General features: G+C 50.3%; 7 protein-coding genes across 8 annotated transcripts; 3 read left to right on the forward strand and 4 right to left on the reverse strand.

The window, feature by feature from the left end:
* Positions 1–1,157: 1,157 nt before the first annotated feature.
* Positions 1,158–3,143, forward strand: PV06_07630 (uncharacterized protein). The gene is made up of 5 exons (XM_016408890.1): positions 1,158–1,354; positions 1,415–1,463; positions 1,522–1,692; positions 1,747–2,145; positions 2,208–3,143. Exons 1-5 carry the CDS (start codon positions 1,182–1,184, stop codon positions 3,033–3,035), a joined length of 1,620 nt encoding a protein of 539 aa, XP_016260644.1. The 5' UTR covers positions 1,158–1,181; the 3' UTR covers positions 3,036–3,143.
* A 933-nt stretch (positions 3,144–4,076) lies between these two features.
* Positions 4,077–5,677, forward strand: PV06_07631 (uncharacterized protein; the record flags this gene model as incomplete). The annotated part of the gene is made up of 3 exons (XM_016408891.1): positions 4,077–4,565; positions 4,684–5,358; positions 5,447–5,677. 3 exons carry the CDS (start codon positions 4,077–4,079, stop codon positions 5,675–5,677), a joined length of 1,395 nt encoding a protein of 464 aa, XP_016260645.1.
* Positions 5,678–5,687: 10 nt separating this feature from the next.
* On the reverse strand, positions 5,688–7,754 carry PV06_07632 (uncharacterized protein; the record flags this gene model as incomplete). Its single annotated transcript, XM_016408892.1, has 2 exons — positions 5,688–7,604; positions 7,669–7,754. The coding sequence occupies 2 exons, from the start codon at positions 7,752–7,754 to the stop codon at positions 5,765–5,767; spliced, it is 1,926 nt and encodes a 641-aa protein (XP_016260646.1). The 3' UTR covers positions 5,688–5,764.
* Positions 7,755–7,960: 206 nt separating this feature from the next.
* On the reverse strand, positions 7,961–11,037 carry PV06_07633. 2 transcript variants are annotated; one of them, XM_016408894.1, is made up of 4 exons: positions 10,717–11,037; positions 9,908–10,655; positions 9,363–9,846; positions 7,961–9,315 (listed from the first exon to the last, which is right to left on the reverse strand). In XM_016408894.1, exons 2-4 carry the CDS (start codon positions 10,254–10,256, stop codon positions 8,592–8,594), a joined length of 1,557 nt encoding a protein of 518 aa, XP_016260648.1. In that variant the 5' UTR covers positions 10,257–10,655; positions 10,717–11,037; the 3' UTR covers positions 7,961–8,591. The 2 variants fall into 2 exon arrangements, with proteins under 2 accessions (XP_016260648.1, XP_016260647.1); XM_016408893.1 differs by having other exon boundaries at positions 9,908–11,037.
* Positions 11,038–11,771: 734 nt separating this feature from the next.
* PV06_07634 (uncharacterized protein) lies at positions 11,772–13,116 on the reverse strand. The gene has a single exon (XM_016408895.1). It carries the CDS (start codon positions 12,953–12,955, stop codon positions 11,945–11,947), a length of 1,011 nt encoding a protein of 336 aa, XP_016260649.1. The 5' UTR covers positions 12,956–13,116; the 3' UTR covers positions 11,772–11,944.
* A 199-nt stretch (positions 13,117–13,315) lies between these two features.
* Positions 13,316–16,859, forward strand: PV06_07635 (uncharacterized protein). Its single transcript, XM_016408896.1, has one exon. It carries the CDS (start codon positions 13,409–13,411, stop codon positions 14,843–14,845), a length of 1,437 nt encoding a protein of 478 aa, XP_016260650.1. The 5' UTR covers positions 13,316–13,408; the 3' UTR covers positions 14,846–16,859.
* On the reverse strand, positions 14,785–16,993 carry PV06_07636 (uncharacterized protein). Its single transcript, XM_016408897.1, has 4 exons — positions 16,929–16,993; positions 16,789–16,850; positions 16,676–16,735; positions 14,785–16,602 (listed from the first exon to the last, which is right to left on the reverse strand). Exons 1-4 carry the CDS (start codon positions 16,986–16,988, stop codon positions 14,868–14,870), a joined length of 1,917 nt encoding a protein of 638 aa, XP_016260651.1. The 5' UTR covers positions 16,989–16,993; the 3' UTR covers positions 14,785–14,867.
* Between the last annotated feature and the right edge of the window lie 39 nt (positions 16,994–17,032).

Raw genomic sequence — 17,032 nt, forward strand, 5'->3', positions numbered from 1 at the left:
TGATTCGGCTACCCACGATGTGGCAATTGAGAACGAATGACAGCTGTGAGCTACGATAGAGGTCTTCTTACTCTGTGCTCCTCTGGAAAGCTCGATCGGCCAATTGGCACAGTTCGAGAGATTCATCTTCCCTTATATCATTTCCATTGCGACGATGGATCAAAATCTATCCGTAACTCGTTCCGCATAGATTTCTCACCAGGTACACAGATATGATCCGTTGTAGTGCTAGAACAAGTACCCAATCCTATCAAGGACTTGGTCAGGCCGAAAAGAGGCAGGTGGTATTCGAAGAGAGGAGCAATATCAGGCTGCCACCCCCACTCGGGGTGAATTACTGTCGTTTGCACAACGGTTATCCTCGTCAAAGTGATTAAAGGCGTAACCCACTCTTCTGATTCCCCAAGTCATATAGAGACAAGTAACTGTGAACATAGTTCCAGTTGTGCTTGCGAATAGCTTCTTGCATGGAAGCTTTTTTGTCTCCATCATAGGCCACCTCTAAAGTGGTATAGACGATGCGCGAACAATCCAATCGTACCAATTAAGAGCTTCTCTTTTGAGACAGGTTGATTCTCATGCTAGATCGCGGAATTAGGACGCGTTCTTGAGTTAGTTGCGTGATGCTAAGTGCAAAGTACATGGGATGAAGTTCCTCCGTGTCTCGTTCACCGGAGATGCCAAGACAAATGGCACTTTCTGTATCGAGTATTCACGCCTCAATCCAATCCTCGCCTCAAGGCCCCATGTGTCAGCTAGCAAAAGCACGAGACTTTGTGGGGAGACAAATGAACCGAGTCCAAAAGGAGAATGATTTTGCTAACTCGACTAACAACAGATAGGTTATCGTCGGAACATGAAGAGGCAGACCGCCACAGTGAGAAGGTTGGGGGAGACACCGTCGAAAGACAGTCTACTATCCCGACACAAGCTATTCCGCCTCATGATAAGCATTTCAGTAAGGATTGATGTGCCGTTTGCCTTGGCAATGTTGAACAATGGCTCAATATCCCCGCTTATCGACGGCGTTGGACAATGCTGGGGGAGTACTAAACCCTTGGAAATTCCCATGCGTTTTCCTCTTATTAGGTCCACAGTCATCTGCATAGTAGGAGAGAGCATACTACTTTGGAAGTGTCTTTGCTTTTGACGCCGTAGTTTATACAAGATTGTGTCTGACTATGGCTCCCAATCCCGAAATTGATCGTGTGGCGAGCGTCGATGAGGAAACCATCGACATCGGCGACAAAGAACAAATTCGGATAACAGAGGATGGCACAGTTGTTGACCATGGCTTGCACCGATCATTGAAGCAGCGTCATATGCAGATGATTGCTCTAGGCGGTGTCATTGGGTTCGTATATACCTGGCCCTTTTTCCGTTGAAAACCAGAAGCTCACCTTTTGTGCTCCAGTGCGAGTATCTGGTACGGTACTGGATATGCAATTTCTGACTCGGGTCCGGTGCGCATTACCATCCTCAAACTGATGTGTGAGGCAACATACTCATCCCACGTTATAGATTGGCGCGTTGGTCTGCTTCATAATCATCGGCATCGATGTCTTCTTCATCATGCAAAGTCTCGGCGAGCTGTCGACAATGTACCCAACCACTGGTGCCTTTACCGAGCTTGCTGGAAGATTCATTGATCCTGCTGTAGCTGTTGGCCTTGGATACAACTATTGGTACTTGGTGCGTTGAACATGGAATACAGGATCATGGGATCATTGCTGACCAGACACGCAGTGGGCCTCCAACATCGCAGCCGAATACAATCTCATCAGCATCGTCATGGGTTACTGGACCGACAAAGTCCCAAGCTACGCCTGGGTTCTGATGGCTTGGGCCTTTTATCAAGGTCTCTCTTTTTTCGGTGTTATTGTATACGGTGAAATGGAATTCTGGCTGGCTCTTTGGAAGATCATCTGCGTGCTGGTCACCTTTCTCCTCACAATCCTCTGCAACACCGGTGCCATTGGTGGCGATTACATTGGCTTCCGATACTGGAAGACTCCTGGTCCAGTTGTACATGGTATCAACGGTTTCGGCAAGTCGTTCGTTCTCGCTGCCGTGTATTACTGCGGCACGGAGCTGGTGGCTATAACGGCAGGAGAGAGTCGCAGGCCAAACAGGGATGTACCAAGGGTATGTATGATATCATCCCACCGTTGAAGTCAAGAATATTGCTGACGAGAAAACAATCGTAGGCCATCAAAGCCACGATATTCAGGGTGGTCTTTATATACTGGGGCATGACCTTCTTCGCTGGCATCGCAGTGGCGTCTGACGATCCGGCCATCCTGAGAGCCACGAGCAACACTGGTTTGTCGCCATTCAGCATCGCCCTTCAGCACGCCGGTTGGTCTCACGGACCTGACCTGATCAACGCCTTCATCTTCACAGCCACATTTTCCGCCGTCAACTCGTCCATTTACATTGCGTCGAGAACGCTGTATTCCCTCGCCGACACGGGCCGTGCACCTCGATTTCTGGCCAAGACAGGCTGGAGGGGTGTCCCCGTGTACGCGGCCATCGTCTCTAATGCCTTTGGTCTGTTGGCTCTCCTCAACGTGGCAAGTGGCGCTGGAAAGGTCTTTGGCTACATAATCGACTTGTCCGGTGCCGCCACTTTTATCGCCTGGGCTTGCATCGGCGTCACACACATCCGATTTCGTCGGGCGTGGAAACTTCAAGGCCGTACACCGGAAGAGCTACCATTCCGCGCGTTCCTGTACCCATATGGAGCCTATTTCGTCACGGTACTCAATATCTTTCTGCTCATCATCCAGGGTTATGGAACATTGTTGACTCCGTGGCAGCCGGTTGACTTTGTATTCTCTTACATTGTCATCGTGCTGTTTGTGTTACTCCTCGTCTTTTGGAAATTTTACCACAAGACAAAGTTGGTGAATCTGGCAGAAGTTGACTTGCAGTACGGGAGAAGGACGTACCTTACCGGGCCCGATGAATCAGAAGAGAAGCCTTCCATCTTTACACGAGCAACGAGGTCGGTTGGTAGACGATTCCGAGGTTGATCGAGTGATCAGGAATAGTGGACTGGGTACATACACTGTGAAGAGGTCTATCGTTGTTCTGAGGTAGCAGTGCACAAATCCATTCTGTATGAATTCAGATGAAAAATCAGATCGTCAACGAGGACAGAGTACCTAGGTCGATAGCAGTCGACTATACTCGAATTTTCGCTATGGTATCTGATTCGTAGAATCGTCTGTGTCATGTCTTCGAAACGAGCAGGATTGTCATGAAAATGGAACACTATCCACTATCTCTGATCACTCTACTACAGAGTATCCGTGCAGGGGCCCTACTCGGTACTCCTCCTGTACTTGGATTTACCTTCCTAATTTGACATGCCTACTGAAGGACGTGAACTTGTCCAAATTCGACCCACTCGAGAATTCGTCCGTCCACACTTTATTACTCGATTACAAAAGTTCTCGTTTGACTGACACATACCCTAGTTGCTAGTTGGATACCTATATCGTGAACAAAATCAATGTACTTACCTAAGGAGGTAGTTGGATAGATAGCAATCTGGGGGAACGGAACGGACATTCACGCTCATGGCAGCGCTTATCGACGGCATACTACGGATTTGGAACTATTGAACTACTATTGTACAACGATTCAACCACCCGAGAATGATCGAGTTGTCTCGTTTAACACCTCGAAAGTTATTCCGCGGCGCCATCTCAAGAAAGGCGCCCTTTGCGGCCGACACAACACGCTGAGTTGTACTCCGTACAACGACGGGCTGAAATCGAGTCGGCATTTTCTTACACTTCTTACACACCTACTTACTACCTACCTGAAGAATTGTTTGGTGCCATCCCGCATTTTCGTTACCGAGAGTCTCGGCACTAGAATTCTTCGTCGTATCAGATTTGACAGTAGTGCGCACGACGATACATCCCACGGCCCCGGGATCACCTTTGTCAGGGACTGTTCACGCACACATTCCAAGTTCCCCCTTTTCAATGCGATAACAAAAACATACTGTACATTTTGAAAGAATATTGCCGCGGGCGTTTCGGACCTTTTACTCCACGACAGTAATGTCGAGGCAGATGGAAAAGTCGAGGTCGAGGTCCAAAACGACGAGTTCATCATGGCCATCGTCGATGTACGGAGTCGCCATACTTGTCGCAGTCCTGGCTGTGTCTGTCGTACTCCCCCCCAAAATTGAACCCCTCAATGTCCTGTCGGACTGGATAGGGCCGACATGGACCTCTGTCGTCGACACGATAAACCCCATCGATCCGACGGATTACATGGCCAGGGCGAGACGACTACTGCGAACCACTCCGCTGATCGACGGCCACAATGATTTCCCATTCAACCTCAGACAACAACTTCACAACAAAATCTACGATCGTGACTTTCGCACCGAAAGGATCGGAAGTCACAGCGATTTTCAAAAGATGAAGGACGGTATGATGGGTGGTCAATTCTGGTCCGTCTACGTGCCGTGTCCGGAAGACCTCGTTCCAGGTGTCGACCTGCACGACCCGAACAAGCCTGTACCGGATCTCAATGAACCTAGTGTACGTTACGTTTTTGTCTCCTTTTGGAATTGTCACTTTGATATCACTCATCACACACAAAAAGAAAACCTGCTACATTTTTCTCTACTGATCCGTTCCCCCTTTTTCTCCCGTCTAGTGGACCGTCAGAGATACCCTCGAACAGATTGACATCACGAAACGCATGGTCGATCATTATCCTGACCTCTTTGAACTTTGTGTCACTCCTTCATGCGTCCGTCGGGCTCACAACCGCGGTAGAATCGCCAGCATGATCGGTGTCGAAGGTGGCCATCAGACCGGCAACTCGTTGGGTGCGCTGAGACTCTTCTTCGAGAGTGGCGTCAGGTACATGACCCTGACACACAACTGTGACAACGCTTTGGGTACGTCGTGGGTCAGTGTGGATTTGGAAGCCGGCAAGGATGATGGACTCGGCAAATTCGGAAGGGACGCGGTACTCGAAATGAATCGACTGGGAATGTTTGTCGATTTGAGTCACGTCTCTCCACAGACCATGAGGGATGCCCTGAAAGTCGCAAGGGCTCCGGTCATCTTTTCACATTCCGGAGCATACAGCGTCAACAACCACCTACGGAACGTACCCGACGATGTCCTGGGGATGGTCCGAAAAAACGGCGGGGTGGTGATGATCCCTGCGATCCCCTTCTTTATGAATTGGGAACACCCTGAACGGGCAACGATCGAAGACATCATCGATCATGTACATTGGGTCGCCGACAAAGCCGGGTGGGAACACGTCGGTCTGGGATCCGACTTTGACGGTGCCCCTCTCAACGTCAAAGGTCTCGAGGTGGGTTTACTCTTTCCCTTACCCCTTTACATGGGGAAAAGGTTTTTTGTTTTTTCAGAATCGGATTGACGAACGATAAATTCGGTAGGACACATCTCAATGGCCAAACTTGATCGCGAGACTTCTCGCCCGTGGGAACGTCACAGATACCCAAGTCAAGATGTTGCTCGGTGACAATGTGTTGCGCGCTTGGGAACAAGTTGAAAAAGTGGCCAAACAACTCCAAAAGCAAGGTGAATTACCGAATGAAGAGACCTGGGAAGGGAGGGTTTGGGAACCCGAAAACTTCGATACACCTAGAATATTTCCTGGTGTTTAGTCTCTGGATTGTTTAGACAGATCTAGTCCAGAAAGGAAGAAAAAGTACAACTCTTACGACTGTAGTCGTCTTCTTCGAAAATTCGTCTCACCACGACATGATCTTCATGTGTTTTCCTTTTTCTCCTCGATCGCTTTCCGCCACCGTCTTTAACCTAACCGTGGCCGTACGTGGACCGACCATCAAAACTTCAACCTCTCTGACCCTGCAGGAGACTGGAACATCAGCTGCAACCTTGACCTCGAATTGAACCTGAGAGTTTGTTGTTTCTGAGGAGGAGTGAAATTGCTTGGCCAGTTCTTCCTCCAGATTCATAATCTCCCAACTCACCCTTCCCCCGTTGAACGTGTCCCACAGGCCCTCTCGTCTAGGGTACCGCAAGAGGAGAACTATGGCTTCTCTCCGGATCTTGGGATCACGACACTTGGACGCCACGGTGTATAACGGACCTGTCACACCTTGGCTGAACGTAAACACCGGACGCGGCCGAGGTCGGTTGACGGGTTCCCTGACGATCGACGTCGCGTCTGGAACTTCTTCGACGACGACCTCCTCCATTTTGACTTCTTCTCCCCCGTCTGTATTTGCACCATTGGATTTTAGTAGCGTGTTGGTGATCTTTTTGCCTTTTACAAGTGGCAGCAACATTGTAGAAAAATCTTCCTTGTCGTCTTCGCAGTCCAATAGTTCATAACTAAGGTCGACCACCTCCCGGTAAGTGCGCTCAAAGAAATCCCATACCAGGTCTCCATAGGTCGATGAAAGTCGAAATATCGACAGGTACATGTCCATGACGCAATTGTGCATCTTGATGACCAGTATGGTTTTGCGATCTCGATCGTCGTAGTTGGTCTGCTGCTCATCCTTCAAGACCTCAAATGCCTTTTTCCCCATGTCTTGCCTTCGAACGAGGACGTCGAATTGGTCCATTGTGGATTGTCGTGGCCGGGCGCCTACCTGGGTCCACTCGTTCCGGCTGTCGCACTCGAGGAGGAAACACTGCAAGTCGCTCAACAACGAGTCAAAGTAGCATCGGGCGTCGGTCAGACTCTTGAATCTCAACTTGCCATTCTCTGAGCGGCAGACGGGCCAAAGTGTCTGTGACTGAGTGATGAACGCGGGCAAATCCTCGTCGTACATCAGGGACCGAGCTTGGATTTCGAGGGTCGTCATGGCCAAGACAAAAGCGTTGTACAGCTCATCGTACTGGGTCGATGTTGTTGTCGTCGAGGGGAGGGGGCCGGTTACCGTTGTTGGCTCTCTTCTTCTCGAACGTTCCAAATTCCGAAATAGTTTCATGCCGTTCCGGAAATGCATGATGCTTTGGGTTTGGTGGCCCTGCAGTGTGGCGTAGCAGGTGAAGAGGATGCACGTCATGAGGGTGGCTACTTCGTGGACCGGTTCACGAGAGGCAGCCGTGTCCGAGAGGGCGTGGATGGCTCGGTTGCACTGTCGTAGCGCGAACTGGATCTGAGAATCCGTGCTGTCGTCTGGAATCGCCGTGTCGTGGCCGTTGGAGAACTTTTGGTGCAGGGCCCCGAGTCCCGTCACGGCGTACCGGACGGCGGGCTGGGTCATGGACATTTGAAGCACAGAGAGATGCCAGAATTCCTCGTCGACCCGAAACAGCCCCGTGAGCTCCGGGACAGAATACGAGCGGAAAAAGTCAAACGATTGTCCCTCGACCTTGCTGTCAAAGACCAGAAGTGGAGGATATGGTGTCGGGCAGTGGCGTACATTCTTCGTGAGCAGCATCGCCAACGGTGTCCAGGAGTGTTGCCATGAGTGTCTCTCCCACGACGTCCCTAGCTCTGGTGGCTGTTGTGTTTTGTTGCCGTTGTTCTGATGATACCCGCCACATGTTCGGCCTGACGATGAGCATCTCGCGCACGTCGGTTTTCCTTCGTCACACTTGATCCGGCGGACCCTGGAAATGTAGCAGGGTGAGCGACGATTCTCCAAGAGTCCAAATAGACGACGACTTTGCTTACCTGCAAGTGACACACCCAGTCTTGACCTTGGGCTTCCACACCTTTTGGCGGGGCTTGCCAGAAGACACGCGACGACCCACCTCCATCTCACCACCTCTCCGCCTCCCTAAAAGAAACAGTACTGGATTATATCAGCAATTTGCACGGAGTTGGGTGTGAAGAAGAATTGTCGTCTTGTGCGAATGCATGGTCTAGTCTTGGGATCAAGTTTTCTGGGTTTTCTTTATGACCTCGAAATAAAAATATCAAGTTAGGTAAGAAACAGCAAATGTCTGCCTAGGGAAAATGATTAGAAACTGGAATTTGAGATACTCGACATCTTTTCTTGGGTCGTAACGAACTCGAGACATCTTGAGCCGACGCCTTTTCCTCCGTGATTAGCCTTCTATGGTCAAGACGCTCTGGGCGCTCACTATTGCCCTATTATGCTCGTAATACTCGGCTTGTCAGGTGGAGGGGCCTCAAAAGGCTGATAAGGGGCATCGCACCACTTGGGGAAGAGCAAATCAGCCCCCGAAAGACTCGAAGGTGATTCAAGTTTGGGGGCCGATTCTTTCCTCCCTTGTCCGATCCGCACCTATCATAGCCTACCATCATCATCATAACCCCGGACTCTACACGCAATACGAAAACATAGCACGCCACACGCATTCTTTGGCTTTCGTGGTCTGAGTTGATCTCTAACTCTTGAACAATCATGAACAGTCTAAGGGCAAAAGGGCAGCAAGCAAAGGCCGATCTCCGACATGATCGGCACCGTGGAAGGCTTCGTCAAATAGCTTCGGTTTCTAGGTGCCAAAGTCACTGTCCCCTGACAATGTCCTTTCGATCTTTTCTCTTTTGTTCTTGGAATGTTTCTCTTTTATGGCCAATTTCTAGGTAAAATGTCTTGCGGCAGTGCATGACTCCTCTGTTCTGAACTTTCAAGTTGATGCGGAATTTCGCATAGCACGGAATTCGCGGGCGTCATGCCAGAAGCTATAGCATCGCCTTTCGTGCTCTGTACTGGGCAACAGAAACGAGGACATACTTTGGTATGCGGAGGTCCAGTCATCTGTAGTAAGGCCACAGCCTGTACTGCTCACTTGTGCCACGTACCAAGAATACAAGGGGGTATCGTAAGCTGCGGCGCCACCCAGAACACTCGCCCACGTGAAAGCTGCTGGTTGTTGATCCCAGTATCCAAGAATCGAACTTTCGTCAAGCGCAAGCATGAGTTTCTCTGCCATCTTTCGATGAATACCAACGTAGCGCGGTTTGGGGTAGATTGTTTCAACCAGAAATATCAGCATGGCATAGCGGCACACCAGGTAGCGGCAGTCGTTCGAAATAGGTGGACAAAGCAGATTGTGCTGGATAGAGCGTCGTGCTGCAATGATCTGCAATAAGTCTGGTCCATTGATGTTGTCTCTGCAAAAACATTCATAGGTGACCACAAGTTTGCGCATATTGTTGAGGATGTCCTGCATGACGTCTCTACCTTCCAACCCATCAAGAAGCGCAAGCTGTCTCTGGCTCATAGCTCCATAGAGTTCTCGGCCTTGTCTATCCCACCTTGCTTCACACTGTGCGATATAATATTGCGTGGAATTAAGGAGGTCGACTTTAGGCGTTTCCAGTGTCAGGAGAGCGTCGTTGAGGGCGGTGCTTTCGGGTCGTTAGCTCTTGTAACCTGGTCACGAGGATGAACTTACGATTCAAGCGCTTCCGCCAGACCATGGGTCCTCAATGCCCTCAAACCTCCCAGTTGCTGAACCATCTTGTACACCATCTCCAGATGCTTGGGCTGCCATCGCATACTGGAATAGAATTCATTGTCTCGGTGTAGGCGAAGAGGTGGTTCCATTGGCTTTTGTGGTGCTACAATGACCTCGCCACTATCATGAACCCCGAGCAGATTGATCGACAGCAGAAGATCCTCTGAAATTGGCCCTTGGTGAGCCGCAAGTTCTTTCCTCAAGCATGCAAGGGCTTCAGCTTTGTACGACATGCGCAGCATCATGCTTTTCTTGTTGGAGTTCGATTGAGGACCGGCCAGCCATGCTCGATGACACGCCCCGGCAAAGACGACGGAGTAAAACGCGACAGGGCTTCTCATCGCAGCGCTCATGATATCAGCTTGTGTGTGTCTTACGTCCTCCCGCGAAGGACCGTAAAGCACCCATTGATGTCTTATGGCTATAAGGTAAATTAGCAATGTCGAACAGATGAGTTTGATAGATATTCCGAATGGGCTTACCGTGATCAAGCATTTCTTGGACATATTCGGGCACATGAGTGTCGCGAAGCGCATCGAATGGGTCTAATCGCCATTTGCCGATGACTCGAGGATGTGAGAGCTCTGTAGCATCAGTGGTCTCGGAATCTCCTGAGGTCGATGTTCCCGGGGAATAACCCAAGGACTGTGGCGTTGGTGATTCATTCGTACGGCTCATGGAAGATCGAGATTGGCTTTTGGACAATTTTCGTTTTCTATGATATTCCAGTGCGGTGTGTTGTTGGCGAGATTGAACATTGTCATTATCAAAAGGCTTCTTCTTGTTGTCATAAGGCAGGAAGAGTAACGTGGTGGATGTCATGGTTGCCATAGCCCTTCCTCCTTCCCATCATTTTCCAGTATGGGTTCGGAACTCCTTGCAGCCAAGATGACCAATGCTAGATCACTTGGTTACGGGTATTCGTAGTGCCCTGTGTAAAGGAAGGGGAAGCAAACAAGTCTGAAATGTTCCAGCTACCGCCCTTAGGAAGGTCTGGAATCTCAAGACTTTAACCCCGCTTCGATCTCCGGTGTCTAGAGTACTTGCAGCGGTTCTAGTCTTGGGTTGGAGCGATGCAGCAAGGATATGCATGCCTCAAACTTGGTAGAAAGGCATTCCCGCGTCTAATTGCCTTTTCAGAAGCGTGAGCGCGAGTGTAGTAAAGAGAATATCGTGCTGACGGGAGATGCTGCCTCAGATATCGCAAAGACAAGTCTCGACGATTTCAGCCTAGAGACGTAAGTTACAACTTAGCGGCTGGTCGGGCACGTTTGGTCCTCGTAAGGCTTACCCTCATGCATACGAGAACCGTGCAGGCCGGATCCACTAAGCCCATGTCCTCACCAGTGAGATCGACGAGGAACGAAAGTCCAGGGCAGCACAGGGCTTAGGGGCATGATTGTCCTTGCTAGGACGCGCAGTCCTGGCGGCATGGTTGGCCCATCTCTCACAGACCCTGGCTCCGGTTAAGCAAGTCTGCTGTAGGCGTCCGAGGCCAAGCCAGTAAGAGCGATAAGTCTGCTCGCGCAAGTTTGAGGTGGTGCTGACAAACGAGTCCAAGACGATCAGTGGCCTTCGTGTCCGAGTGTAACCAGAACATGATGGAATGACACCTGCAGCAGTGCGGGCAAGTTTAATTTTGAAACCAGCCAACAGATTGTGCGACTTTTATACAGGCAGACAAGTTGCAAAGAAAAGTCTAGGCCAAGTCGACTTCTACCGGACTGACGACAAATGCCTCGATCGATGCTGGCGTGCCTCTATTTCTCCTGACTTGGAAGATTAACAGCAAGGAAACAGTACTTCCGTGAGGCCAAAGCTTTCACACACCCTGCCGTGTCGTTCCGTATCAGAGATGACGGATACGAAGAACGTGCTTGAGTGAGACCCTCTTTGCCTCTTGACCTCTCGTTCAGTATTTGAAAGATTCTGGGGCCCACAGCGATTTGACAATTAGTTGAACGAGATGGTCGTCGCACGATAGTTGTCTGTCTCTCCTGGAGACACTCCCATGGCTGCATTTTGGGCATTGTGGCGCCCATTCCACCCCCACAATGGGTCGATCTCGAGCCCAGTTGGTGGCAAAAAGCGTCGAGATTGGAGTTTCTGGGGATGCATGATCAGCCTCGGACGATTTTCCACCGCCATCCATTTGAGCCTCACTCGGATGGCTGCAGCCATACTTCTAGGCCTCGCTGATCTCCCACGGCTTAGAAAGGTCTGTAGCATGGAGGAGTTTTGTACACCTGGTTGATTATTTTCCACAACATCACGAGAATAAGGCCATGTGGCAGTTAAGCAGCGTCTTTGGCCGTAAACGCAGCACCGATCGTAATGAATTGCTAAGATCCCGAGGCAGATATGGTGAAACAACTTTCAGGCAAATAAATGAATTCGTCACTATTTCCAGGTGGAAAACATTCCTCGTTCAGCGATCATAGCGCTGTAGTTGCTTCCCCAGGCAAATTCCGAATGTGTCAGCATAGCGATATAGCGTTGCCAGATCGCAATACTACAACTTAACCGGAAAGGTCGTTGAATTTCTGCTTCTCTTCTTCGCCTTCCGCCAGAAATCCTACCATCCAGTCCCAGAGATCTTCTTGCTTCTTCTCGTCATAGCTATCAACGCTGGACTTGATGGGCTTTCTGATCTCGTAGTACACACCACTCGTCTCTGCGTCAATAGTCGTGACCCATGCCAAATTGGCACCTGAGTCCTGAGGTCGATGGATATTGTGGTGATAGAAGCGTCGCAGCAGCGGAACTGCGTTTGGTAGGACGTAGTGCCAGAGAAACCGAAGCACTGGCCCTGCCTCCCTAGCCAGACCCGTACCTGGCATGAGACCAGGATCGAAGGCGACGACAGTCCACTTCTTGTTGAGAGCCAGTATGCGTCGATGCAAGGCATATGTCCACAGGATATTGCACAATTTAGCGGTTGCATATCGTTGTCGACCTTCATACTTGAGAGAGACACCAGTAGGATGGGCAAGTTCTTCGGCAGTGTCATATTTCGCGTCCGGAAGACCACTGTGTTGTTCTGGGTCGTGGGTGCCACTCGCAGTCACCACAATGCGTGCGTCGTCTGCCAGGTGATGCTGTAGCAGATGGAACAGCAATGCGTGGCCCAAGACGGTGATGCCAAAGGTGGCCTCGACGCCATCCGCCGTATACTTGACTCCGTCTGGAAATTGGAGAGCTGCGTTCAATAGTAGGTAGGCGAGAGGAGGGAAGTTCTTCTCCTCCCAAGTCTTGACGAAGGCGCGAATGTTCTTGAGATCCGCGAGATCAAGTGGCATGAATCGTACATTGACCTGACCGAGTTTGGAGTTGATAGCATCTGCACTTTTATTGGCGTCCTTTCGTGCAGCGATTACGACTTGATAATTCGGATAGCGCTTAGCAATCTCTGTGGCTGCATGGAACCCGAGACCTGTCGTACCACCTGTGATGAGAACTGATTTCGAAAATGTCGACATATTGGAAGGTGATGATCGAGTTGAAAAGGAAGATGATGGTGTTTCGGCCATGGGCTGGGAAGAAGCACAATTTATATCCCTGTTGGCGACCCAGCGTCTCCTTTGTGGGAAAGTATTAAACCCGCCATGTCTCGGCCTTCTTGAATGGTGGCTCCAGTGTCAATGAGAAACATATTGGGGCTTAGTACTTCACCTCGACCATGGATGGAGGCTTCGACACAGATTGGAAGACACAAACCTCGCAGACGAAGCACATACGGCGGTGGAGCCTCGATACATGGCGCGAATTGTGATTGGGAACGGCACTTTGACGGTCTAACTGCATTTCGTCAAGCGAAGTCCTGGCCAGGATCATCACATTGATGGATTTACTGTAACGCCGACAGCACCGACAATTTGCGCATTTTCCTGTGCCAACCTCACTCGATCGTTGGTCTTTTCATATCTCGACAAATGGTACTTCGATGGCAGTTTCTGTAGACACCGTCAGTGACGTTGACGGTAATGGCTCGCAAACAACCTGCCCACGGCTCTCAACCGGCCGAACTGTTGCACTATTCTCGACGGTATCGTGTGGTCATCTGTACAATTTGCCATTATGCGGTCCCTCGACCGGGAATTGCCTGGCATTTGAAGGAAATGCATTACATGAGTCCGTCCGACCGCAGACCATACCTGGAGTTCGTGGCCAAGCTCGACATTTGCCATCCCAACCAAGTGGTACCCCCAGCCGCAGATGAATTTCCAGTTCCATACCTGCCACTGTTCGACGGCTTACAGTGCAGCGTATCGGGCTGCGACTACCTTTGCACCAGCGAGAAACGTCTGAAAAACCATCTCGCAAGTACACATAAGACTCAGCAAGAAGCGTCTCGTCGAGTGCCCGTACAGACGTTCTTCCGCGGCAACAAGCTCTCATACTTTACTGGTCCGAGTACACCCTCCTTGCTCACACCCATGACTTCGCATGGGAAACTCCTGCCGAGGCCAGCACAATCTCAAACACTGCGCGGGCCAGTAACCACTTCCATAAGCTGCCGATTACAGTGTCCGAATCAGGACCCACTGGCACTACTCCAACATTACCAGAGGTCCACCTACAAGACGATAGCGGACGGAACTCCCACTGACGAGAAGTTGTGGAGGGAGGTAATTTTCCAGATGGCTCACGAACAAGAATTCCTCTTGAATGGCCTCCTCGCATTCACTTGCCTCCATCTGGCATACCTCAACCCAGAAACACGAAATGAGTACCTCATTAAGGCAAGTGAATATCAGGGCAAAGCCATGCCGCAGTTTCGAGATGCCATAGGGAAACCCAGTGAAGGCAACTGCCACGCAGTACTCGCCTTCTCCTGTCTTCTCATCCCTTACAGCTTTGCCTCTGAGCAACAGGATGAGTTGCTTCTAGCCTCGGATGATGAAGTGGATGTTGTGCCGACGTGGCTGTACTTTATCCGCTACGGCTGCATCATGCTTTGTGAACACTGGAAGATGGTAGAATGTGGACCTTGTGGAGCTCTCGCCAAAGCCTGGGAGAAGCCGTTCGAGACGAGGACCCCGGAACAAGCTGCATATCTGGAGGACATGCAATCAATCATGGATGCCGCTGTTGGTGAACATGTTTGGCCCGACGAAGCGCGTCAGGCATACCGGGAAGCAGCAGCAGAACTAGCAATGGCCTTCGCATGCCTACAGTCCGATCCTCAAAATTACACGACATGGGATGCTCTGAGGGTATGGCCCACACGCATGTCGATGGAATTCACCAAATTGCTTCGCGACTCACATCCAGCTGCATTGATTTTGCTTGCACATTATGCGATACTTTTGAAACCCATCGAATCAAAGTGGTATTTCAAAGATCGAGCCACCAAACTCTTGGAAACCATATCTCGGAAGTTGCATCCTCGTTGGCAATTTGCTCTACCTGGTCTATGATGTGAACAGATGTGAGCGACGGCTATCCAGGCGCGCCTAGAAACCAAGCATCTGTTTCAAAGTTGGGGCCCAAGAAGAAATTCTCTAGGGAGCTGTCTCCTCTTCCAGATGAGGAGAAGAGCGTCAGTCCAGGAAAATCCCACTCAAACACAAATTGTTCGGGGACGAAGGAGTCGATCTCGTGTTGGGAATTTTGGTTGCCACCGCTCCAGAAGAAGTTAAACGGCGACTGGATGTCAGTCACGGCCATCGAGGGTTGTTCGACAGGAAGTACCTCAGCGTTCAGTCGATCTTCTTGGACGGCTCGGGCAAATTTCTGGACGCTCGTCTGTAGCACCTGGAGGTACATTTTGCTGGTTTGACTTCTCCCACCACCGCTGGACGACCCACCGCCAGCCTTGTTGAGCTGATCCAGCAGAACGTAACCATCGTTCAAGAGCTGAAGGTTAGAAGAAGCATCGTCCTCTGGTAACAATCGCGTCAGCTTGAGCAATAACAAGAAACAATATGCGGCCTTGGCCCACACGAAGTCCATCGCGTAGCGAAAATGAGCTAGGTAATTCTGCGGCTGGTCGAGGATGACACGTAAGTGTTTCTTGAGGCAAACTTTCGCTGTTGACAAGAGGTGCTTTTGACTGTCAGACATCTCAGTAATGTTTTCGATACCCAGAACGCGGATCGCTCGACACAGCACCACGACCTTCGACCAGTACTGTTGAACTTCCAAGTTGAGGAGAAGAACGGGTGTTTCAGCGACTGTTAAGCGCTTCATAATGCTCTGCCAATCGTCAAGCCAGATGTCGATGTCTATTTGCGCGTCTCGAACTATCGACGTCACTTCGTCAGTGTCGCCCGTCTCGCACATCGACAAAGAGTCATGGAATTTGGCGCGAAGTGCGTTCAGTTCCACCTGAGACAGGAGCCGAAGATCCAGGATTGTCGAGAAAGGCTGGTTCAAGAGCACACGACATCTTCTTGCTTTGCCCCGAAGCTGAAACGCCCGAAGGTTGCCCGCATCTACCCGGAGAATTTGTTCCAGCACCATCAATTGAAACCAGGCCCTGGTTCGTCTCATGAGTGCAGCGTTGTCTAAGCTCAAGTCTCTCGAGATATTTGCCGTGTCTGTATTTACCAGTCTCTTCGTCAGCTCCTCGTAGGCGTCAGGCAGGCCAATGTCGATCGCCATTCTTGTGGCGAATGCCAAGATCAACGAGCGCTCCGCGGAATAGCAGGCTATGACCAAGAGAGCCTGAACAGTCTCCAGACAGGCATGATCCTGGTTGATAATGACGAGATTTACCATCTTCTTGAGCTGAAATTGCAGCATAGCAGACAATGAAGGGTTTGTATCATCAATCACGGAAGATCCGACCGTTATTATGGAGTCGAGTAGGAAGGAGCTTCTAGCCTCAATTGACTGAAAGGAGTCATGCAAAGGATCAAAGATGGTTACGAAACGGTCACAGCCCTGGAAGAAGGCCTTGAAGAAGAGTTCTGCTTGGTCTGTGCTGACAAGCCCTTTGGCAATGAAATTCGGCACGGAACCGTCTTCAACCTCGAAATGAGTTCGGGTGCGTTTGCGTGATAGCGAAGGTAGATTGTGTTGTAAAGCTGGACTTTGGCCGGAAGCCGTTGTTCTGAAATCGAGAGAATTCGAAGGAGAGCCATCACTGCCTGGTAGTGTATGCGATGCATTCTGCTGATTGTCCAGCCTTTGTTTCAATAGCTGAAGCTCGTGCTGAAGACTTTCGAACTTCCTGAATCAATTGTCAGTCCATCCAAACACTTCGATCAGGATGGTATATAATTCGGGCGACGGAACAGTCTCACAGCTCATTGGGATCTTGAGGTCGTTTGACAAAGATGCAGACCCTCTTCAGTAGTTGACAGCTTCTCAATTGTCAGTCACAGAACGAACTTGAGACGATACGAGAATCTCTCACCGAGAGCAAGGATGCTGCCCACTACATCGCACCTTAGAAGCACGACACGAGCCACAGGCTTTCTATGCAAGACGTCAATTAGGTATCTAAGTCAGTCGAGCTTGGAAACGCCGGAGCATCTTCCCAAGTCGTGCACCTACTGGGATTCTCTTCTTTCCTGTTGTGACAACATCTTTTGCCAGAGTCTCATCTGCCATCATCAGAGACGATTCTGGTGGCCCTCATAGTGAAGACGATTGTTGAT

The sequence above is a fragment of the Exophiala oligosperma genome (genome assembly GCF_000835515.1).
Source record: "Exophiala oligosperma strain CBS 72588 unplaced genomic scaffold supercont1.7, whole genome shotgun sequence".
NCBI classification, from domain to species: Eukaryota; Fungi; Ascomycota; class Eurotiomycetes; order Chaetothyriales; family Herpotrichiellaceae; genus Exophiala; species Exophiala oligosperma.